We start from the raw sequence: 23,764 nt of genomic DNA, 5'->3' as shown, positions 1-23,764 counted from the left end.
AGCTAAGATTTCTCTCACAGTGGGGAAAACTGCTGGACCTCATGAGACCTAGTCCTGAAGGGCTAGCTTCCTAACCCACAAAAGGACAGAATCAGGGCCATGTCTCCCCTTCTCTGGGCCCCTTTCCTCAAGAAGTAAGGGGTCAGTTCCTTGGCCTTCTCCCTTTTTCTAGGTCCTGCAGTCATTCTATCCCATCCAATTTGGTCTCACGGGAGGACCAGCTTCTAACGCAAGGCACAGTTCCATCACGTGAAAGCCAGATGTGAAGATTTTCCAAGTGGTTGGAGGTGGGGGTGGAGGGAGGAGGAGGAGGAGTGCTGATGCAGGGGGTTGTGTGTGTGTGTGTGTGTGTGTGTGTGTGTGTGTAGCTCTGTTTACGTGGCATCTGAGAGGGGGTGGAGATTGGTCTGGACACTGAATGGAGGGGGGGAGAGAGAAGCAGAGAGGCTCCCTGCAGGAGCAGCTGGGGACTAAGTTCAGCTCAGCTCCCATCAGACATTACAGATAATCGAGTTGTACTATTCAGATGCTCATTTCCTGCACCATCTATCTTGCTTTTGAATCAGACTCAGTTATTTATATATAAACCAATGTCTGTTTGAAAGGCACCAGATGCTAGAAATCTACAGCCTTTCCTGGGTGGGTGACATTTTTTGGCTTTTAGAGATACTAGTTCAGAGGAAAAAGCACTTGACTGCTTGCTAGTCAGGAGACTCATGTTCCAGTTTAGGTAGCTCACAGCCCATGGTCATGCAGACTCTAGGAAGAATTAATATACTATAGAATTTGACAATTATAAGGGATTTTAGTAGTCATTTAGTCCTATTCCTCTCTTGTAACACTTAGGAAACTAATATTTCCAACTAATATTGATCTGTCCAAGGTAGGACAGCTAGTTAGTTAAAAAGAACTGGGACAAGAATCCTAATCCCTAGAGTTATGTATTGATTTGTCTTTCTCATCCTGTTTCCTGATCTTTTACCTTAATGAGGAATCTACCACAAATGAATCTCAACCCTCCATGTCATCCTTCTTGCAAGCTTCTCTCCTAGTCAGAGAGGAAGCCCTAGGAATAGGGAGGAGGTATGGGGGAATGCTATAAGGTTGATGACTTCATCTTTCTTCCTTGGCTCCCCTCTATCTTTTCTGGGTCCCTGCCTCCGTGTGACTGTACAGGCTTGGCCAGGGGCTAGTGGGAATGGAAGAAGACATTTGATGAAGAATAATAGAAAGAGGAAGGACGTCACTATCTTGCTGGGACCACCAGCATTCTGATCATCTGTGATTTGAGGCAAAATGAAGGCAGAATATTTGAAACTTGGAAGTCAGATAAATGTCCTGTTTGTATCCCCGACTCTCCCTCCTTTTCCCACTGGCTCCTCAGCAGTAGGGAGAGATTATGAATAATAGTTTTATTAGGAGTCTTTAGACCCATGATTCTATTGGTGTGAGGACCTCCCAGTGAGGAAATTCCTTCTGTCAATGTAGATCAGCAACTTTTCTGCAATTTCTAGTCCTAGAAGGTTGCTTCAGGCACTGTAAAAATTATTTGCCTAGGGTCATCCAGTCAGGTCAGGACTAACTCTGAGGTTGGCTCTTTGCCCACTATAGCACCATCTTTCTCTACAGCAACATGAATAACAATCTTGTTTTTCATAATTTTCAGAGATTTTATTACTTTCTCACAATAATCCTGTAAAATAGACACTGACATAGGGCTGGAATGACTGGTTTCCCCATTTTACAGATGAGGAAATGTGACTTACTCCAAGTTAAAGTCCATTTACTGCCAGAACAGGGATTAGAACCTCAGACTCCTGACTCCCAATCAGAATGGTTTCCCCATTAGTCTGTAAACTAATGTAGGATCAGGCAGCGGTAGCAGCTGCAAACAGTAGGCCTTGTCCAACCCAGTCCTACCCTGGCCATGGCCCCTTGGAGCACTAGCACCTGTCTTTGGCCAGAGCTTGTGCAAGCTTGCTTAGCAGGGTGGAGAAATGACTCCCATTCCTCCCTCATTCCATGCTTCCCAAAGGCGGCTTCCCATCTGTGGATAGCTGTTCTGGGGCCAGGCTGAGCTGAAGGTGGGGCTGGTCTCACAGGACTCTCCTCCTGCTTCTAGCTGAGGTGATGTGAATGATTTGATCCTGCTAACTAGAGAATTCTGAACAGCCTCCTTGGCTCCTGCTGTCCCGTAGCCACACGCTGTGGGTCCTGAGCTGGTGAAGGTCCCAGCCTCATGAGCTCTCTTGCCCTTATCCCAAGACCCCAGCCCCAACTTTCTACCTGGACTAGGAAGCGGACCAGTCCCTAACTGCTTGGCTATACCCCCCTGAAGGTCAGCTGCACATTCCATCCTGGAGCCTGGCTTCCCACACACATGCTTTGATTTCTGAGAACTCTAGCTCCTGGGGGACCCGGCCCAGGGGCAGAGGATGGGCTTGTTTTGTTCACCACCCCCACCTTCCCCCCAGCTATTGAGGCCACAAAGGGAAAAGGAGCAGCATTGAAGAAATAATCCGAATAATGCTGGTCAAAGGGCAGAATACAGAACTGGAAATCTGAGGACATGGGTCCCACTCAACGGATTGTGTGACCTTGGAGAAACCATCTCCCTAAACTGGATGGATTTAGACTAATGAGCTCTTGGATATGCTTCTAGTGATTCTTTTTCAGAAGGAAAGAGTTGCTTTTGTAGAATAATCCTTGCCTAAGACATCTGCTTTCTAGATCATAGGATCCAGAGCTGAAAGTGACTTTATAGATCATCTAATGACAAGGAATTCTTAACCTGAGGTCTGTGAACTTGCTTTGCATTTATTTTGATAATGGTATTTCAGTGTACTTGTTTTCTCTGTAATCTTGTATGTTTTTATTTTATAAAAACATGATTCTGGTAGCAGGTAAGTGGCACAGAGCATGGAGCACCACCAGCCATGGAGTCAGGAGAACATTTACTAGCTGTGTGATCCTGGGCAAGTCACTTAACCCTGATTTGTACCTCACTCCTCTTTAGGAAGGAAAGAAGGAAGGAAGGAAGGAAGGAAGGAAGGAAGGAAGGAAGAAAAAGAAAGAAAGAACATGATTCTCTCAGAAGGGCTTTGCTGAAGGGGGTTACAACACAAAAAAGGTGAAGAACCTCTTCCAACCTTGGCACTGTACAAATAGGGAAACTGAGGTTTAAAGGGGCAGAATAGTCTGTCAAATCTCTAGTAAATAGCAAAGGCACGTTCTAAATTGACCCAATACTTCCCACTACACTTAGAAGTATCACATATCTGATGCTTCTCAGGTAGATTCCACTTCTGGGTCCTTAGGAGTCTCTAGAGACTATACAGCTCTTCCCTTCAGCCTGGTCTGTGCAAACTTGTTTGGAAGAGGTTCTCCATGCAGGTTGGCCTGTATTAGCAGTATTATGGTATTGTCCAGACCGGCCAATCAAATAAATGCCCTCATCCAGGTTTGTCCTTCTCAACACTTTGTGGTTGTTCAGGATAGAACAGTGGAAATGCAGAAGCTGATGATCTGGGTAGGTCACAGTAGCTCAGTTGGATGGAACTCTTCTTTCCTGATTTTCCTGTGCCCTCATTCCTCATCTCTCTCCCTTTCTCCATCCCTCTTTCTCTCCCTCCCTCCCTTCCTTCCCCCTCTCTCTCTTCCTTCCCCCTCTCTGATTATCTCTGTCCTTGTCTTTCTCTGTTTCCTGCTGTCTCCCTCTTTATTCTGCTTGTCCTTCATTATAATTCTCTTTCTGTTCACTGTTCTTGTTTCTATCTCTTCATATGTCATTCTCTCTGTCTCTTGGGGTTTCTGTATTGCTTTGTTCTCTGTCTTGTCTATCTCTCTGCTTTCCCTGGCCCCTCCCCAAACTCCATCTTTTCCCAACCCAGAGCCAACAGCCTTGTCTGCTTCCTGGCTAGAGGACAGGCATTTGGGGGCCAAAGGCTCAAAGTGTGGATCCCAGCTCTCCCTTCTGGATGTTGTAAGAAAGCAGGATGAGTCCTTCCCACTAGGGAGCAGACTGTACTGTATGGGGGAGGGGACTAGAGCAGATTCATTTTACACATCTAAGGAACTGGGAAATAAATTATACTGTAGGGGAAAATTTCTCCCAATTCTAAAACTATGATTCTAAGAATTTACATAATTTTTTTTAAAAGTCAAGAACACTTCTAGTCCATTTCTTATTTTATTTTATCAAACAAGTGAGAAGGCCCTGAATTTTCTGCACTTTCCTCATCATCCAAATATATTAATCTAAAGATGCCTTTGCTTGAGAGACAATGATTTTGATAGCCATTAGCTTTGTGATCATGAAAAAAATCAATTAATCTCTCTGAACTCCTGCTTCATCATCTTTAAAATGAGGCTAGGGATGGTAAAAACAGAGCTGTTGTGGGGAAAATTGTTTGTAAACCTTAAAAGCACTATAGAAAATTACTCTAATTATATCTTCTGAGTTAGAGACCAGCAGACCAAAAAAAACCTTTTAGTCTGGTTTTCTGGTATCCCATTATTACTTATTATTATTATTATTATTTTACTTTTTTTTAATTGAAGTTTTTTTTTTAATTTTCAAAACATATGCAAGGATAATTTTTTCAACATTGACCCTTGAAAAACCTTGTGTTCCAATTTCCCCCTTCTCCCCACCCCCTCCCCTAGATGTCATGTAATCCAATATATGTTAAACATATAACCCATTATTACTACCTGTGAAGAACTTCTCACCTAATTATTTAATCCTACTTAGGAAATCTTAACCTCTTTAGAAAACTGCTTCTGGAAACGGAGTTTGTGTGGTATTCCTGCATGAGTATTCTTCCCATTCACCCTTCAAAGCTAGGCTCAAGTCCCAATACTTTTGGGATTTGTTCTCCGACATCCCAACTCTAAGTGGGAGTGATGCCCCCTTTCCCTTTATTTTTAAATAAAATACATTGCACTTCCATGCAATATAGCCCTTGATAATATACATACCATCTTGTATTGTTTGCTATTGCTTAGATGAATCTTCTCACTCCATATCTTTCTCCTTTCTTCTCTTTTTCTCTCTCTTTTGTCTCTCTCTCTATGTCCCTCCAGCCCTCTCTCCCCCCAGCCCTCCTCTCTTTTTACTCCCCTTTCTCCCCTCTCCTTTTTCTTTATTTCTTCCTATTGAACAGACAGGGCTGACTTTTCCTTCTCTGTCCCTCCTCATCAAATACCCCAGCACAAAGTTGTACAAATAATTAAATATCCAGCAAAAACTTTGAATAGACAAAGCATTAAAGGATTGTTCAGTTATTTCATTTTACAGAAGAAAATGGATCCCCCAAAAGAGGAAATTACTCTTCCAATGTCAACAGGTCAGTTGGACATTTGTGACTAGAACCTAGTTCTCCTTACTCCTGGTCCAATACTTTTCCCACTATGACACTCACTATATCCTCTCTGATGGGTTATCAACCAAGTATTTATTAAGCACTTACTATGTCCCATACACTAAGTATATAAAAACACTGGAATGAAATAATTTTACTTCTTTTCCCCAACCTTAGCCCTTGATATTAACTACTCTAATTCGACCACAGTCTCCAGGACATTCAGGAAGGGAGTGGGTCCCAATCCTACTCATGGCACTTACCAGCTGTAACTAAGTCATTTAACCTTTTGGGATTTCAGTTGGGTGGTTGTTACGGTGGCAAGATGTAACGAAGACTTGGGGTTGTTACTTTTTTTAAAGGCCAATTTTAAGACGGTAGGGCCAGATCCAGGAAATCATTCCGGATTCTGGAGCACTTTCCTGGATCTCAGCAAACACTTCATTAGTCCACATCCTCCCCTCCTTGTGGTTCTTCCAGTGACACCAGCCCCTGCCCAGCTGGCTGCCCAGGGTGCCTGGGTTTGAGAAGGAGATATATCTGTAGTGGTTCTTCCCTTACTTCCTTTTCTTGGCTTGAGGGGTAAGCTCCAAGCCCTTCTGGTTTGCATGGTGATCTAACTGATGCTTTCTTCCTCTCTAATTCTGTTTCTCTGCTGCCTTTCTCTTTGGGGATTTGGAAGTGTGGATGTCCAGCTGGGCTGAGTCTCCCAAGAGGGATCTCACAGGTACCACTCGCTGAATGAACTGTATGTACGTGTGTAAGTGTATGGTGGTGTGCCAGGGCCCTGCAAGGATGGACTGTCTGCCAGCATGCCCCTGCAAGGGTTGCATGCCGGACGGGAAGAATGTCATTTTCCTAAGGTTTTCCTAGGGAATCTTTGCCTTCATTACTGCCACTTGCTTAATTCCTAGCTTTGCACTTTACCTTTAGAAGGCTCTCAAAAATGCATGTGTTTTCCAAGTCCTGAGATCCTTTTTAGCATTAATAATAATGAATAATAATGATGATGATAAAAAGATTATGTCTTCATAGACTGAATCGAAAGGGACCTTAGAAAACCCCCTCTGGCCCCTCACATTTTGATCTCTTTTCTTTGGCTCAATTAGAACAGCCTTGAAAACCAGTCAGGTCATGAATTATTATCCTCATTTTGCAGAAGGCAAAGGCAAGGCCCACAAAGGTGTACAGTGATATGGCCAAGATGACTCAGCTCATTAAGGCAGAACTGAGACTGGAGCCCAGGCCTCTTGACTCCTAGCCTAAAACTGTTTCTTCAGTAATTCTGTTACCTTTGGTCACAGTTACCTCTTTCTGAGTGGCTTGGTCTCCCCCTTGAGAATCTGGGGGAATCTCCCCCACCGTTAGTCTGTTTCCTTTTATAAGGTGAGGAAGAAACATGGAGTCATATGAAGTTGCAGGGAAGGGCCAAGGTTGTCTTTAGGATGTACTTTAGGAAATCATTTTCTCTTTTTTTTCTTTCTCCTTCCTGTCCACTGGTATTAAAAAAAAAAAAAAAAAAAAAAAAAAAAAAAAAAAAAAGGAAAAGGAAAGGGACAAGGACAGTGGAAATGTCATGGAAGATTGTCCCAGTTGGTCAAAGCTACATATTGGGAATTTCAAGATTTCCAGAGAAGAAGCTGTCAAATCAGGCAACAATGGGAAAAGACAATAGATGTTTCATTAGGGGAGTACCTTCTCACCTATCAGGGCAGGTTTTCAACTCTAGATACCTGAGGCTTGACAAGAGTAGTAGGCATACAGGTAACAGAGTACAAAGGGGGATGAAACAAAAGAACAAGAAGACTAAAGTCTGGACACTTATTTAACTGGGTGGCCTTGAACAAGTTACATAATCTCTCAGCCCCAGTTTTTTCTTCTGTAAAATGGGAACCAAAAATGGCATCTGTCTCCTGGAGCTGTTATGAAGATCAAATGAGGTAATGGATATAAAATTCTTTGCAAATTTAAAGCGGTATAGATAATACCAATTATTATATTATTGTTATCAGACGATCCTTGTTACCTAAAGGATAAGAAGCTCGCTGGATCTTGAGGGGAACATTGTTACCCAAGGATAAGGATGCCATTGGCTCTCCTGGGGCCCGGATATTCCCAGTGGTCCTGGCTCTGGTGTGATGCTGTTGAGCCCCAGCAGGTGGAGGAAGGGGATTGATGATCCAGACCTGCCGGGCCCTGCCAGTTTGATTTCTCTTCCACTTCCTTGGTGTGACACACCCAGGCTGCACCTGAATTTGCAAGAGGGCTGGGTGTCTCATGTTGGGAAGGTCTGACTCAGGCAGATCCAATTGGTTTCCTACCACTGATGTCACAGTTATAAGGATGGCAGTTTTGTGAGTTTGTAAAGGGCTGGAAGCTTCTAATAAGGAATATCCTCAAGGCAAGAGTTTCTAGAGAAGGGAAGGGATATGGGATTATCAGGCAGAAGGGCGGGTCAGTCTGAGAGTGCAGACAGCCAGCCTGTTAGAGAAGGATGCTTCCAGAAAAACTGGGAGGTTGCAGAAGGACACCTCCTCCCTCTCCCTTTCCCCCTTCTTCCTATCCTGCAGCACTCCTGCTTCACCTACAGAGGCCCCAAAGACCTGGCTCTGTTCTGTGCAAGGTCTCATCCCTTGTAATGGAAAACCCCTGGAGGCCCTGGAGGCTCCGCTTCTAGTCCCAGCTGCACTACCGGGACTGCCCCTAAGGTGAAAGGGTTGGAGGAGGTGGTCTCCAAAATCCCTCTCCTCTGGTACAGGAATAAAAGGCAAGCCCGGGATCTTCCGAGGGTCCCTCGCTCCTCTCCCTGGGAAAGGGGAGGGCTCTGTTGCTGTCCTGTGCCACGTCTCACCCCTGGGCCTCACAGCTGGGCCGTTCTCCACACAATGGCCGTCCTGATGTTGTCTGTAATGAAGTGTTGGGTCCTGAGCTAATCACTTGGGCCGCTTCCTTTTTTATTCTCCCTTTCCATAGGCCAAAAGTGGAGGGACCTTAGGCTGTGGCCAACAACAATACATTTTATTCAAGAGACGTATAGTTTTTCAAACTGTGTTTGTGGGGCAGCCAGCAGTGGCCTGGAGCAGCTTAGGAAGAAAAATCCCCATCCCACGACATTTATGGGGCAGATGGGAATCTGGAGGGAGCTTCTAAGAGTTGAGTCTGGGGCTTGGGGGAGGAGGGTGCGCACGGGGGCTGGGAGATAGTGGGATTTTACTTGGGAGAGATCTTTGTGGAGCAAAAGGCTCATGGTGGGTCATTTTGACCTCCTATAAAGAGAGTAGGAATCAGGGAACCTGGATTCGCTTCCATTTAGCTGCATTTAGCCTTGGTTACCCCCACCCCCAGGCTTTAGTTTTCCCCCCTGAATGGTTGATATGACCTTAACCTGCCCTTCTTCACAGAGATATTGTAACCTTCATTGGGGGGGGGGGGAGAAGTCCTATCTGAATACTGGGGACAGTTATAAAGAATGGTCACTATGGCAGCATGGGTCATGGGCAAGAGTGTTGGATTGGGAGTCCTGAGCTAACCAACTGCCTCTGTGTTCTAGGTCAGGTCACTGCCTTTCTCTGGGCCAAGGTTTCCTCATCTGTTAAACCAAACTTGGCATCACAGGCCCCGAGTTTGAATCCCGACTCTGCCATTTATTGGTCTGTGTGATCTTAAACAAGTCACTTAAACTCCAGGGACCTCAGCTTCCTTCTCTCTAAAATGAGCGAGTTGATCCGGATGACTTCCACCCTGTTCTAGCTCTGGGATGTCCCTTACAGACTAAAACTACAGTCCTGTGACCCTTCTCCTGCGACCCAAAGCTCTCAGCTGATGCTGTGATATAGTAGTCTTCACTGAGAAGGAGAAGGATGGATGGGAAGGGAAGCGCCAGGAGAAGCCCAGCCATGAGGCTATTAGAGTGGTGAGCCAAGCTGTAGGGAATGAAGGTCTGGACCAGGGGGATTCACCAGGCTTCCCTGCAGGCAGAGGGTCCTACCTGGACCCTGCACCCTTGGCCCATAAGCAGAGCAGTCACTAACTCTCTGGACCTCAGGGGGTCTCTCCCAGGAACCCATCATCAGGACAGGACAGGGTTCACTCTGCAAACCAGGGCAGGGCTATCCCCTCCCCGGGGCCCCAGGGCTGTCACCCCAAGCCCTTGCCATCCCCTGCTTCCCTGAAAACGAGAGCCATCCCACCGGTGGCCCCTCCTCTGCCCCAGCCTGAGCAGCATTCCAGTGCTCCCATTACTGACTGGGAGGGAATCCAAGGTGGCCGGTATGGAATTACGTCACTGCAGACCGAGTAGTTTCTCATCTGGATACCTGCTCCCAGCTCCATTATCCAGGGCAGCTCCTGCTCGGTGCAGTCAGCACAGGGTGGGGGCAGATGCCAGAGCCCTCACTTACCAGGGCCTTGGGGAAAGATGGAGAGACAGAGAGAGAAAGGGAGGAGATGAAAAGCATTTATTGAGTGCTTTCTGCACACCAGACCCTGTGCTCATTTTAAATGTATCTCTGTGGATATGGGAGGAGATGAAAAGCATTTATTGAGTGCTTTCTGCACACCAGACTCTGCTCATTTTAAGTATATCTCTGTGGATATGGAAGGAGATGAAAAGCATTTATTGTGTGCTTTCTGAACACCAGACCCTGTGCTCATTTTAAGTCTATATCTGTGTGGATATGGGAGTGCATGAGTGGGACTGTGTATTTTGGCCTCTGCCCACGTGTTTGTGTGTGTGTTTATGAATTTGCCCGTAGATGCATTCACAACCATGCTCATTTGTGGGCAGCTTCTGAGTGTGCTTGCTGCAAAGTTACACAAGTAGGCAAATAAGAGTGTGCATGTCCATATTTGCAGTTGCTGAAAGTGATTGTGTGAAGGTAAATTGGAGCAAATGTGAGTGGGAATGCCTTTTGTGAGTGCTCACTTGCATGTGTTTACAAGAGAGATCGGGGAACGGTGGTACAAAAGGGAGACAGGGTGTCTAGCAGTTCCTTGAATAGCCTCCAAGTAGTGTGCTCATCATCTGTGTGCTAAATGAACTTTTTCTACCTGCACCACAGAGGCTTAGCCCCTTGGAACTTGAAGCCAACTTTCCAAAAAGGGATCTTTGATCGAAGGAATGGGGGGGGGGGGGAATGGTGTAAGACAAAAGCAGTTTTCCCCTCTTATGTCATCCTGCTGCAGATTTCTTTGGCTTGGATTTAAACCCTCCTGATTTTTCTCCAGCCTCTGCCCTTGCACTCTGCACGTGGCTTGATCCCCTCCAAGAGCTTTTGTCCATAAGTATCCTCATTTTCTCTATCTTTTCTTTCCCGTTCCTTTCCCCACCCTGTTCCCTTTCTGGAACTCAAACTTCCAACTAACCTTCTTTCCAAGGAGCTAATGCACAGAATTCTCTTTCTGTATCACCTAATGATTAATTTGTCTTTCCCAGATACCCCCAAAGACAGGTGTTCCAGATCCTTATATATTGAGTGAATTTTTTTAAGCCGTGTAGGTTGTAAGAGGAGGTCCCACCTGTGTGACCTTCTGGGCCAAGACATTCCCTAGGGCACAGGAGAGGGAGAGTGCCTTTTTGCCCTCCATTAACCCCTTTAGGCTGGTAATGTTCTTGCCCCATGAAGCTCCTCATGCTCCAGCCTCAGTGGGAGGTATTCCTTCCTCATTCGAGTAGTGCTGTCCAGCTGGAGAAAGGGGAGGCTCCAGGCCTTGTCTTGGAGAGGGAGGGAGGCTGCCAGAGCTGTTGGTTACATTTCTTCTTGACATTTAATCACAGCTCTGGAGTGCCTTGGCCTGGGTACTGTTCCAGGAATACAGTCACTGTACGTGTGCACACACACTCACACTCACACACACACATTTTCCTGGAACTGTAGTTCTGTAGTTGTGTGGTCTTTTTAGCTGTGGGGTATTGTGGCCTGTTCCTGGGGGTCCCTCCTTCCCCCCTATTTGGGTGGCTCCCAATCTGGGGGATCTTGCTGGTCAAACGAAGATTCCTTAGGGTAGCTCTGGTATTGCAGGTTTTGACCACGGCTCTTGAGCCGTTTGTGGAAGGGACTCAGACTCCCCATGGGGAAGGGCTCTCGGGTCTGCTTGAGGGAGCAAACACCTGCCAGTAAAACGAGCCTGTTAAAGAAAAAAATAGAGCAACATATGGAAGGGGGAAGGTGGTGCAGCTAGGGCACCAGTGGCTGGGCCACTGGGAGAGGAGTTTGGAGAAAAGTTCAAACACTGTTTAAAGTGGGCCAGACAGGGTGATGTTAGTGCTGGAGGCCCCCTATCATTAGCAGCCCAGTTTGGGCATGTGTGGCTCTCTGTGGGGGCCTGTCCCCTCCGGACTCTCTGTGAGAGCTCTCAGATTTCGGGAGAGGGGGAGTACCACCCCCTTGGGGAAGTGCAAAGACAGAAGGAGCCTCTTCTAAGTAGGGTGTTCCCAGCTGGGCAGGTCCAGTTCACATCCCTTTCAGGGATCTTCCCTGACCACCTTAGTCCTCATGGATGTCTCTTTCTACAAGTTCATAACATTTACTGTGTCTCCAGCTTGCTATTTATCGAACAATCAGTCTTTACAGCCTGTTCTCTCCTATTTCATGTGCTTCAGTCTCATCTGCCTAACTCTCTAAGACCTTAAATGTAGAGAATAGCCCAGTGAAATCACTAGTGTCCCTAGTGATAGTTTTATTCCAAGGCTGATCCTTTGTAAGAGGGATCTTAGAGACTAATTTGTCCAACCCTTTCCTTTTACAAAGGAGAAACTGAGGGCCAGGGAGAGGAAGTGAGATGTTTAATGTCACAAAGAAGGTGAGTGGCAGGACCAAGGCCTGGTCTCTTGATTCCCAGGCCCAGACGCTGTTTTCACTCTCTCATAAACCCAAGGAAGAAGATGACCGGAGCAGGACCTTCTAAATCACTGCATTGCCCAGATTCAGCCTATGTTCCGATGTGTGTTGAGAGAGGAAGGGTTCCTTCCCTCAGGTAGCTTAGTGTCTCATTTGGGAGAGAAGATGTGCATGAAGAAAAAGCAGCAATATCAGACAGGCTGTGTTAGATGCCAAGGGAACTATGGAATACCTTCCAGAAATGTTGAGAGGGAGGGAGGATTTCTGTGGGTCAGAGAACCCTCCTGGGAAGAGGTAGGACCTACTTCTGACAAAGGGGTTATCCCCATGGGAGTGCTCCTGGAGGTCTGGGTGAGAACCTTCAGATCTGCCTTTCCTCGCTACCCCTGCCTCAGCCTTAGTCCTGAAATCCTGGAGCTTGCAGCAAACCCCCATAAAGAAGATCTGAGGAGGGAAGGAGCTGTGGCCAAGAGCTTTCCAAGCATGCTGCTGGGGGGGAGGGGGGCTGGTCATTTTGTAATGGCCGGTCCCAGCGTGAAATCTCTTTTGGCAGAGGGACAGTTGGGAAGGGAAGAGGGCGCGGGCTGACAGTTGGGCAAACCTCTGCTTTGGGGGCTGGGTCTTGGGTGGGAGTGGAGGTGGGGGAGTGTCATTGTACAAATAGCAGTAGAATATGGGGCAGGGAAGGAGCCTTGGGTTTCAGTGGGGAAAGAATGCAACCGAACTTTTGGAAATTTCAGTTTGGGAGGGCGGGAGGAAGGCAGGCTGTTAGTAAGACTCTGGCTCTGGAACTTAGTTCTTCAGTTTCAAGTAAACAGTCCCCCAGCCCTCCCTCCCCTCCTACCCCTCCTTCCTTCCCTCCTTTCCTCCCTCCCTTCCTCCACCCCCAGCTCCTCATTCGATGGGGCTCATGTGTTTCTATTTAAGGGCTGCAGTGTAAACCCAAGTGATTGGCGTCCACAGCCCCCTCTTAACTTCCAGCCGAAGCTTCAGACAGCTCCAAGAGAAGGAGCTGGGTCTCTGAGGGGAGAGCTGTTTATTTTTGCTGGAGTTTGCAGGGGTGGGGGGAGGTGGGAACCCTTCTTTCTTTCTCTCTCTTCTCTTTTTGTTTCCTTTCCCCCCCTTTCCTACTACAGACCCGAATGCCTCCCCCCCACCCCTCCCTGGATCTCATGTTCGACACTCATGAGGCCAGCCCGGAGATTGTGGAGCTCGCCTTCAGAGACTTATTTTCAGACTCCTTTAGGGGACTTTGAGATTAGCTAACTCTCTGCGGGACCCTTGGAGATCTGCTTTCCCCTCTTCTCCCTTTGCTCCCTTCCTTCTCCTTTCTCTTTCTCCCTCCACCCCTTCTCCCTGCACTCCTGCTCCCCAATGTCCCCAGGCCCCGCTGCACTGCGGGCCAGAGTGGGGTATTTCTATATGGCCAGGCCTTTGGGATTATGCTGTGAGCCCCAGCTGCCCGCTGATTGGTCTGGTACTGGCGACAGATCGGCCTATCATGAGTCGGATGGACAGAGGTCGGCCACCCCGCGGAGCCATGGCTGGACGCTGGCTCACCGCATGCTTTCTGCCCTCACCAGGTGCCGACGCGAACGCGGAGCCCATGATCCTGGAGCAGTATGTGGTGGTGTCCAACTATAAAAAGCAGGAGAACGCCGAGCTCAGCCTGCAGGCCGGCGAGGTGGTGGATGTCATCGAGAAGAACGAGAGCGGTGAGACCCTCCCTCCCAGTCCTCCTGGGGGGGTCTGCCTCTGTCTGCTTTCTCATCTGAGAGTCACTGTTTTTGTTCCCCTGTTCCCCTCCCTCCCGCCGGCCGTCTCCCTCCCTCCTCCCTCTCTCCTTCCTTCACTGAAGCTATACATTAGCTCCATCTGGTTCTGCGCTTGGCTGTGGGGGCTGAAGTTTCACCCTGTTGGTTTGGGCCAGAGGCCAGAAGGTTGTCTTGTGCTATAAGAATGTCTCCCGGGCTGATGGAGTAATTAACCGGCTCCCGTTAATGGAAAGCCAAGGCAGCATCGCCTGGGCTGAGGTCCCACTCAGAGACTGACCAGCGAGCCGGAGACGCTGCCCCCTCCTCCCCCCACGTCTCCCAAAAATCTATCCCAGGGTGGGGTTGGAGGTTGAGCTGGAGGTCCTCTGAGGGACAGCATCCTATACGTAGGTGCCCGGCTCTCTGGGGACCCTTCCCTCTCCTCCTGGGACCCCTTTTAGTCAGAGCCCAGCCAGGGGCTTGGGCCAAGCCAGTCTGTGATCACTTAATCAGCAAGGAGGCAGAAAGTAATGCATCTTAGCTCTTTGGTCAGAGTCCGCCGCACCCCTTAGCCCCCCAGAGGGCTGGAGCAACTGCAAGTGTTGGCAGCTGACCAGGTCCCTGTCCCACACTAAAGTCTTTATGGGGCCCCAGGGGAGGAAAGCCTTACAGGGACAGTAAGGGGAGAGGGAGACCCCAAGACCCCTCCCCACTTTGTATAAGTCCAAGGCCAGGGTCACTAGAGGAAGCAGGGAGGTCAGTCCCATGGATGTCCAGGAAATGGTAGAGAGGAGGCGGGGGAAAGGGGAGAGCCACTAAGAGCTTTCACAAACTAGGCCAAAGTACATATTGACTCAGGAGCAAAAGTCACTGTGGTGAAAAGAGAGAACTGAGAGTCAATAAACCTGGGGGTCCATCACCGCTGTGGGCACACAGCCGCCAATGGCCAGGCTACTGCGGGGCACGACTCAGGTGCAGCACAGAGGGCTCTTTCCCTCAGCCTGGTGGCAGTGGATTGACTTTCCTGGAAGTTTGTCTGAGGAAAATTCCTCAAGAGCACTGGCATTTTCAGAGCCCTGTCCAGGAGCTATTCGTCCCTCTCCACTGCCCTCTGGGGTTAGGGATGGGGAAGATTCTATCTCCTCCCCAGTCTATAGGACTAGTACAGTCCCTGCCCACAAGGGAAGATTCCATTCTATCCCAACAGCCTCTCATATTTTTAGAGCATTTTCTGGTTTATCAAGTCCTTTCACATTCATTCTCTCATTTGAGCCAATAATCCTGTAAGATAGCAAGGCAGAGCTGCTTCCTATAGTACACCACTGAAGTGACTTGCTTGGGCTTCGGTTCCTGGACTAGGTCTCCTGATTCCTAATCTCAGGGGTCATTCCATCACATTATACTGTGGTTAGGATGAATGTAACTGGGGATCCTTCCCCTGCCGTGTCCTGCAGTAGGGAGGGTCTGCTCATGTTGAAAGAGGAAAGGGAATCGGCCGGTTGCTAATGAAAAACCCACCTTCTTGGAAACTCCTTTATAAAATTGTATAAAATACAATGTGAAGGCAGAAGTTGTTTGAGACTTAAAATGCTTTAGACCTGACTTCTGAGGACAGTGCTCATGTGTTTCCACAGGTATCCTAATAGGGATATTAACTATAAAAATAATCATTATCATTTATTTTAATAGTAAATGTCATTATGATTTTTATTAATGTTAATTACCATTTATATGAATAATTGTCATTCTATCAATAATTCTTATTTAAATTGATAACTGTCATCATTGTTATTTCTATCCATCAATTATAAAGAAGATTAAGGTTTGCAAAGCATTTTACCTATGTTATCTCATTTGGTTCTCACAACAACCCATTTTAAAGAATGGGGAAGCAGGTTTATGAAGCTTAAAGGAATTGCCCATTTAAAGCAACAGCTTTAAACATCGGTTCTGGGCAATGTTTTTGAGAATAAATGTTGACCAGCTAGAAAACTTCAGAGAAGGCTGCCCGGGACAGGGAAAAGACTCAATATGAGATTTACATGTGAGAAGTAGCTAAAAGAGTGGGTTATTTTAGCCTGGATTAGGTGGGAACGTGGTCATAGTTTTCAAACATATGAAGGTAATACGGATTCAGATCCTGCCTCATGCCCTTCTCTGTAAAACGGGTATATTAGACTAGATGATCCAAGGTTCCTTCCGGCCCAAAGATCATGATCCTGGGATCTGTAAGGTTCCCATGTGGAAGAGGCGCAGCACCAAGGAGCAAAGGAGGGACCAATGGGAGGATGGATTTTCAGCTCTGTACAGGGAAGAGCTTCCAAGTAACCAGAGCTGTCCAACAATGAAGCGGGTGGCCCCATGAGCCAATGAGCATCTCCTGTCATTCAAATATTTACGTGAACACTTAAGTACTGACTTAAGCTGTTTAAGTAAAGAGTGGATGACCAGTAGCCCCAAATACTTTAGGGAAAAGTTTCTGGCATTAGAAGATGGAGAATTTCGAAATTTTCTTTCCAGCTCTGAGATGTTGCAATTCTATGAGTTGAGGTAGATATTACCATCACACCCCCCAAAGGGCCAGCAGGAACTACAATGAATGGATGGGAAAGGGTTCCTTTGAACACTTAAAAGTGGCTGGAATAAATAGTTAGAAAAGTCACCAAAAAAATCCTCCCTGCGGTAAGAAATTCTTTGGAGGCATTTTACAGGGCCCTGAGCATCCTCCATAGGTCCCCTCCTTGCTCAGAATCCCCTGGTCTATGAATGGAGCCTCAGTACAGATGAAATAACAGTGTGGTTCATGTGGACTCTGATGGGAGATTTGCATCTGAATTCCTATTCTCTGACCCTCTTGCTATCCATGTGACTCTGGGCAGGCCAAACTGTAGAAGCCTCAGTCATTCACCTATGAAATGGGAATAATAATGTCTTATCTGGTAGATGGTCTCCTTGATACCCATGACAGCTCTCCAGCTTGTTATTCCCTCACATAACCCCTGGAAAGAGCCGGCTCTGAGAAATTTAGATTTTCTCTGTTTTAACGGGGACTCTTCCTTATCCCTACTCCCACCCCCCACTCCAATGTCTTTTCACATGAATCAGGGAGCCCCAGTTGTCTTTTGCTGACATGCAAGACTAGGAAGTGGAGAAGGAACTTCTGGCTTGGGCCAGAAAAAGGACCGCATGCAGGGAGGGATGGGGGTCCCTCCTTGTGGGGGCCACTTCTGACCAGGAAGGTGCACGTGCTGCTGTGGGTTTCCATGCTGTCTGCGTACATTGATGTGCAGCGTGTATGGGGACACTGTCCCCAAGCCGGACTCTGAGGGCCTGGTGAGCCAAGCAAGAGTTCACCAACAATGGCCTGGCTGTGGCGGCTTTGACCTTGGGACGGGGGCGTGTTGAGGCATTTCCACTAACATTGTTGGAGCTGGTTGTGGAGCAAATGAATGAAATCCCTGCCTTCTCCTCGCCTCTCTTTGTTCCCTTCATAACTCCAGAGTTTTTCACCCCTTACCTTCACCGCTAGGTTCCAAAGAGCTCCAGCCATGGAGAGCCTTCCCGCTGGTATTCCTGCCTCTAAAAATTCCTCTCTGCGTCTTCAGTGAGAACCCCTGGGGTACACAGGGAATGGAGCTCTTGACAGGTTGATGCAGGTTGGAGAAGAGATTTGATGTAAAAAATACAAGGTGATTCAAAGAAATGCCCTAAGCAACCAGATAGCATTTTTGGAAGCTCCAGATTGTGGTGATGTGAGTCTGGAGGAAATCCAGGTTAGTTAATCCTTGTGCAAAATGTGACATGGAGATGCAGCTGATCTCAGTGCCTAGGACGGTACTTTTCCTGCATTTGCAAACTCAATAAAATATTTGTTGATGGATTGAGTTTGAAGGAGTAGGAGTAGTTCAGGGGGTCTGAACTGAGACCATATGCCTAGATAAAAATAATATCTAGCATTCATTTATACAACACTTTAAGTTTTGTAAAAATGTTTTATGTACCTAATTTCATTTGGGAGGCAGGGGCTATTATTACTCTCATTTGCATATGGTGAAACTAAAACAGGTTAATTGATTTGCCTTGAATCACACAACTAGTAAGTAACTGAGATGAGTTTCTGACTTCAAGTCTGGCACCTAGCTGGCTTTTAAAATGGAGCCTCCCCAAACAGAGGAAGAGCTAAGGTATATCTTTTTATTGCTAGATTCCAGGGGTACTGCTGAGTAAGTGACCTGAAATCACAGGATGTATTTGGGGCCTGGACAGAAATTAAAAGGTGTAATACTTAGTAGGAAAACCAGTGGCAAAACCCCATGTTCTGCCTCAGTAGTTTTTCCAACCTGCAGAAACTCTTTTCTGCCTTGGTTTGGATCCATCCCTACGATGAGTATGACTTCCTTGAGATGACTGGGAATTCCTTTCCAGGACCTTGTAGGGTAGGGAGGATATCAAGTGATTCTGTCTTTTACCACTGAATCAGTGGATTTGGTGCCTCTTGGCCTTTGACTTCTGGGGTGATGTTCATTCCCAGCATCTCACTTGCTAGAATCCTAAACTGAGCCAAATAGTCTTGCATGTTTTATATCAGTTTTGTCTTTCCCACATTCGAACCTAGTCTAGAAGTTGAGGATAAGGGGGAGTATCATTATTTAAGAGAGACACAGACAGAGTCTCTTCCCATGTCTCCTGTAGTTTTCATGTACCTATGGGCCCAGAAACTCTCCCTTTCTTTCTCTGGTTTGGTGACATTTTCTGAATTCTACTCTCAGGGTTGTGTGCTCACATGTCATATGCTTTTGTAAGCAATTTCTGCTTCTTCTTGTAACTGCCTGGCTTGGAAGCCAAGACTTTCTTGCTCTATCCTGCTCCCTTCATTGCACGCTGGGAGTGGGTGAGAGCCAGATTATAGGCCCATTCAGTCTCTGCTTTTTGGGGGGACAAGGTCAGGCCAGATCTGATTCACCCACATCCCCAGCTCATCCCATAGTGTCCTGGGGAAAGCAGTTTAAGAAGACAAAATTATTTTCCAAAGGAGAAAGAGAGCACCTTCTGGTAGACAGATATTAAATATAAGGAGATCCTTCTTATTTAAGGCAAATGAGCAAAGGCTGATCATCTTTCAGTCATTCGGATGCATTTATTAAGTGTCTCCTAGGTGCCAGGTACTGTGCTAAGTGCTGAGGACACAAAGTAAGGCAAAAATCATTGTCAAGGGAAGTCAACTATGTACTAATAAGATACAGATAAGATCAATTGGAGATAATCAGTAGAGAAAAGGCACTTGAAATAAGAAGTTCAGGTAGGAAATTGATTACTCTTTCAACTGTGACGATGATTCTTTGATTCTAGACCCATTAATGAGCTCTATATTCTGCCATCTCTAAAAAAGAGGATTTTTAAGCGCCATAAAATGTCAGATCCCGCCCTGGGCAGCCTCTCCATGGTCGGCTGGCATTTTTTTTTGAGCCTGACCCAAGAGAAGGTTAAGTCTAGTCATGTTGGCAAGAACAGGAAGAACATCAAACATGTAAGTGCCCACTAAGTACAGAGCACCAGGCCCAGCCTGGGGAGACACAAATATGAATCAGACCCAGGCCATGCCCTGCTGGAGCTCAGAGGAAGGAGAACCATTGGATAGGATATCCTGGCTCAGAAAATAGAGCTGCTTGAGCAAACACTCAACTGAGCCAATCAGAGTCCTGTTCCACTCATCGCAGGATGTTCTAGGGAAGGACAGAGGGAAGACAACACAATTCCAGCTCTTGGGAAATCAGAGTTTAGATGTTTTGTGCATAAGCAGAAAAGAGTGAACAGTGAAAAACAATGTTTAAAGCATATGGCAAACATGATAAGTACTGCAGTTCTGAGAAGGGTCAGTTAAGTCAGTGAAGGTTAGACTTATCAGGAAAGACTTTCTGGTAGAGATGGTTCTTGATGTTGGTCTGAAAGTATAGATAGATTTTAAGAAAATGGGTTAGATGGGTTAAGGAAAGGGTATAAGCCATTAGGGAACTGAGAAATATGAATGAAGAAATAAAAACAGAAGTGATCACAGCACAGTCATTAGATAGTTAAGAGACTAGATAGTAGAGTAGAACTTGGATTGAATTGATGGGACAGGACCAAATGATGTAGGATAGTGGTTCTCAAACTTTTGTTTTCAGTATCTTTATCCTATTAAAAATCCTTGAGGATCTCTCCAAAGAGCTTTTGTTTATCTGGATTATATTTATAGACATTTACCATATTGGAAATAAAAACTATTTTTTAATTTGTAGACCCTCTAAAAGGGTTTCAGAGATCCCCAGGATTCTCTACACCATACTTTGAGAACCACTGATGTAGGACTTAGAAGGAGTTTGGCCTTATAGTTTGGGGCTCATAGGGAGTCATTGATGATCTCTAAGCAGATGAAGGAGTGACATAATCAAGGAAACTTTAGGTTTGAGGAAGAGATCTCAATGCTAGAGAATGGAAGTGGAAAGACAAGTGAGAAAACTACCAGATTTGGGGTCTCATTCTCCTCAGGGCAGATGGGAGGACTGGCCAGAGAGGTCATGAGATCAGACTTGTAATTGAAAGGACCCTTAGAAGTTATCTGGTTTAATGGCTTCATATTACAGATGGAGAAGTTGAGATTCAGAGAAATGAGGTTACTTGCCAAAGTCACACTGACATAGGCTCCTGGCTGGAAACATTAACGACAGAGCGCCTCAGGTAATTGGAATGGAGAGATGTTGCCATCTGACCTGCCTTCTGTCCGGCTTTGTCAGTTGATAATTGATCTTATCTGGATGACATTTTTTCCTGTTTTCTTCTGTTGTTTTTCAATCATGTCTAGCTTTTCATGACTCCATTTGAGGTTTTCTTGTCAGAGATATGGAAGTGATTTGCTATTGCCTTTTCAGGATCATTTTACTGATAAGGAAACTGAGGCAAGCAGGGTTGAACCCCAGATCACATAGTATCTGAGGCTAGATTTGAGCTCACAAAAATGAATCTTCCCTAGTCCTTTAAGTCCCACTGCTTTATAATATTTCCTCCCCTACCCCACTTTGAAATGTAGGGCCTAATTCCATTGGGAAGAGGAATAAGGATTTATTAAGTGCCTACAATGTGCCAGGCATTTGTGTTAATCACTTTATAAATAATATCTCATCCGATCCTCACAATATCCCTACAAGGTAGGTTCTTTTGTTATCACCATTTTACAGTGGAAAAAATGGAGACAAATTGAGATGACTTGCCCCAGGTCACATGGCTAGGAAGTGTCTGGATTTGAACTCAGGCTTTTCTGACTCCAGACCAGGGGTCTACCTGGCGCACATTAGCTACCTTTTGGCAATTTCACATTGGAATTTGGTTTGGTGACCCACAGTGGGAAGGTCTTTGGGCCTCTAAACACAAGATGCAGAATAATACTAATCCCATGTCAGCACTGGCTCTGGGTCTCCACTTCCAGGATGGGATTTCTAGGAAGCATCTAATTGTAAATATTTTGAGGGCAAATAAATTTTTTTCCATTCTTGAGGTAAGGGATTTTCAGAAATAGGACTGTTCCTGAATCAAAGGTTGATGTTGAGCTTAAAACATGATGACAAAGCTTCAGAACAACCCTGAACTAGTCAAGCAATGGATTATCCAGGAGAGCATCCCACAAGAACCCTGGAAAGGGAGGCAGAAGAGTCAGGCCCTTGGCTGGCTGCATCATCAGGTGTCTATGTAAGTAAAATCAGGGGATTACATTAGACATCCCTTTTAGCTCTCAAATTCCATGATGCTCTGAGTACAGCTGCCAGGGAAAGGCCACCTGAGGGCCAAGTTGCATCTGATGTAGTAGAGAACAATCCTGTTCTGTTGAGGAGCCATTTGTAATGGAAACACTGACACTTGCAAGCCCCCGCTGCTGCCCTGGGGCCACCAGCATTATTACCCATTGGAGAAGCACCCTCACAGACTTTAACCTGAGAGGTCTTTGGCCTGGCCTTAATGCTGAGGAGGAGGAAAATTGACACCCCCGCCCTGTTTCTTCCCCCATTGCATAACAGATTTCCAATGTGGAATTGCCTGCTATATGTAAAACAAACTCCTTCTGGGGAGTGTAATTTGCCTGTCCCCAGGGGAATTGGGGTGGAGAGAGTGTTCCTTTCTTTTTCCTTTCCCTAGATTATCTTGTGGCAGTGTGATATTACACACTTAAGCAGTTGGGTTTATGGTAATCGTTTGGGGGCTCCAGAATACTTTGGGGTTTTTTGCTCTAAATTCCCAGCCGCAGCCCGTCCTCTCCGCCGATATCAGTGTCTTTGGGATTCCATAACCTCATGTTCCATAACCGTGTTATCCCAGCTGGCAAAATTCCTCACATCGTTCCTTAGGAAAATTACCTTAAGAGTTGTGGTTTTAGAATTCTGTGACTTCTGTCAGACGTCATAAAAAGTGTTCCACACTATTGATTCTTTGCTGGGACACTCTAAGCAGGGCTCTCTAGAGTCCTTTCTAAAAACGTACCATGGGTTCTTGATGGTGTTAACTACTTCAAATCGCAGCTAAATTTTTTTTAAAATTACATCTAGCAAGTTTTTAAATATCTTATAAATGGGCATCTTGGTAAATATTTAACAACCAGCTTTCCAAACAAAACAAAACTACAATATAATTTTAAATTTATTGCACATTATTACTGTTTTCTCCATTATTTTCTTAAGTCTAGATTAATCACCAAAACAATAAATCAAGCCCTGATTTCCAATTTCCAAAGTGTAAATGCTCACATTGAAAAATTAACAATTGATTTGTATGAAGAGGCTCCAATGTACCTCTATTTACTTTTTTTTTTTTTTTGAGTATGGTGTAATTTAAAAAAAAAAATTTCTCCAATTACATTTAAGTAATTTTTAACTTTAAAAAAATTGGTTTCAAGTTCTATCTCTTCTTCTCTTCCTCCTCTCTTTTCTTCCTGAGGTGTAAATAACTTGAATTTTAAAAAGAAAGAGAGGTAAAAAGGAAGGAAGGAAGGAAAGAAGGAAGGAAGGGAAGGAAGAAAGAAAGAAAGGAAGGGAAGGAAGAAAGGAAAGGAAGGGAGGAAGAAAGGAAGGGAAGGAAGAAAGAAAGAAAGGAAGGGAAGAAGGAAAGAAAGAAGTGAAAATGGAATGCTTCCGTCTGTATTCAGATGCCATCAGTTCTTTCTCTGGAAATAAATGGCATTTTCCATCATGAGACCTTTGGTATTGTTGTAATTCTATTTACAAGCCACCCTCAAGTCTATAGGCTGTATTTCTAGAATGAAATCTTATGAGAAGAAGAAAATATGTAGAAATATACACTGAAAAATAACACTGATTATAGGTTACAATCAGGTTTTATACAAGCCAGATTTTGAGGGAACGTACAGTCTACTTTAGACTGTAATAGTACACTGTAGTTAAGAAACTGTGTAGTATGTACTGGATAAAGAGCCAAGCCTCGAATCCAGGAAAACGGGGGTGCAAGTCCCAACTGTGGCCTTGTCACCTTGAACCTCTCTGTTCTAGACAACTCCAACACAATAAGGGAGGCAAAGAGAATGAATATTCATTTAGCACTTACTTTGGTACGGAATTGGAGAGCTTGGTGGTGCAAAGCTGGGCCTGGAGTCAGGAGTTCCATTCTGGACTCAGACATTTACTAGCTGTGTGATTTAGGGCAAGTCACTTAACCCTATTTGCTTCCTTTCCATATATATATATATATATCTTATATCTCTTACAAAGAAGGTGCTTGTCTGCCCCAAAGTTTCCTTATCCAGGAGTTCCCCATTCTAATGAAATAC

General features: G+C 45.6%; 1 protein-coding gene across 4 annotated transcripts in view; it reads left to right on the top strand.

Annotated features, from left to right (window-relative positions):
* Positions 1–23,764, top strand: part of SH3PXD2A (SH3 and PX domains 2A) — a 319,685-nt gene that overhangs the window by 221,135 nt on the left and 74,786 nt on the right. For 2 of the 4 annotated variants that reach the window (XM_031955791.1, XM_023496115.2), the window contains exons 7-8: positions 6,046–6,090; positions 13,786–13,917. In XM_031955791.1, the coding sequence (XP_031811651.1) occupies positions 6,046–6,090; positions 13,786–13,917 (177 nt within the window). Of the gene's footprint in view, positions 1–6,045; positions 6,091–12,883; positions 13,013–13,785; positions 13,918–23,764 lie in introns of those variants that run through there. The other 2 variants (XM_031955792.1, XM_031955789.1) reach the window with 2 other exon arrangements.

The sequence above is a fragment of the Sarcophilus harrisii genome, chromosome 2 (genome assembly GCF_902635505.1).
Source record: "Sarcophilus harrisii chromosome 2, mSarHar1.11, whole genome shotgun sequence".
NCBI lineage: Eukaryota > Metazoa > Chordata > Mammalia > Dasyuromorphia > Dasyuridae > Sarcophilus > Sarcophilus harrisii.
The sequence above is the reverse complement of the archived record's forward strand: the minus strand, read 5'-3'. Positions and strand labels throughout refer to the sequence as shown.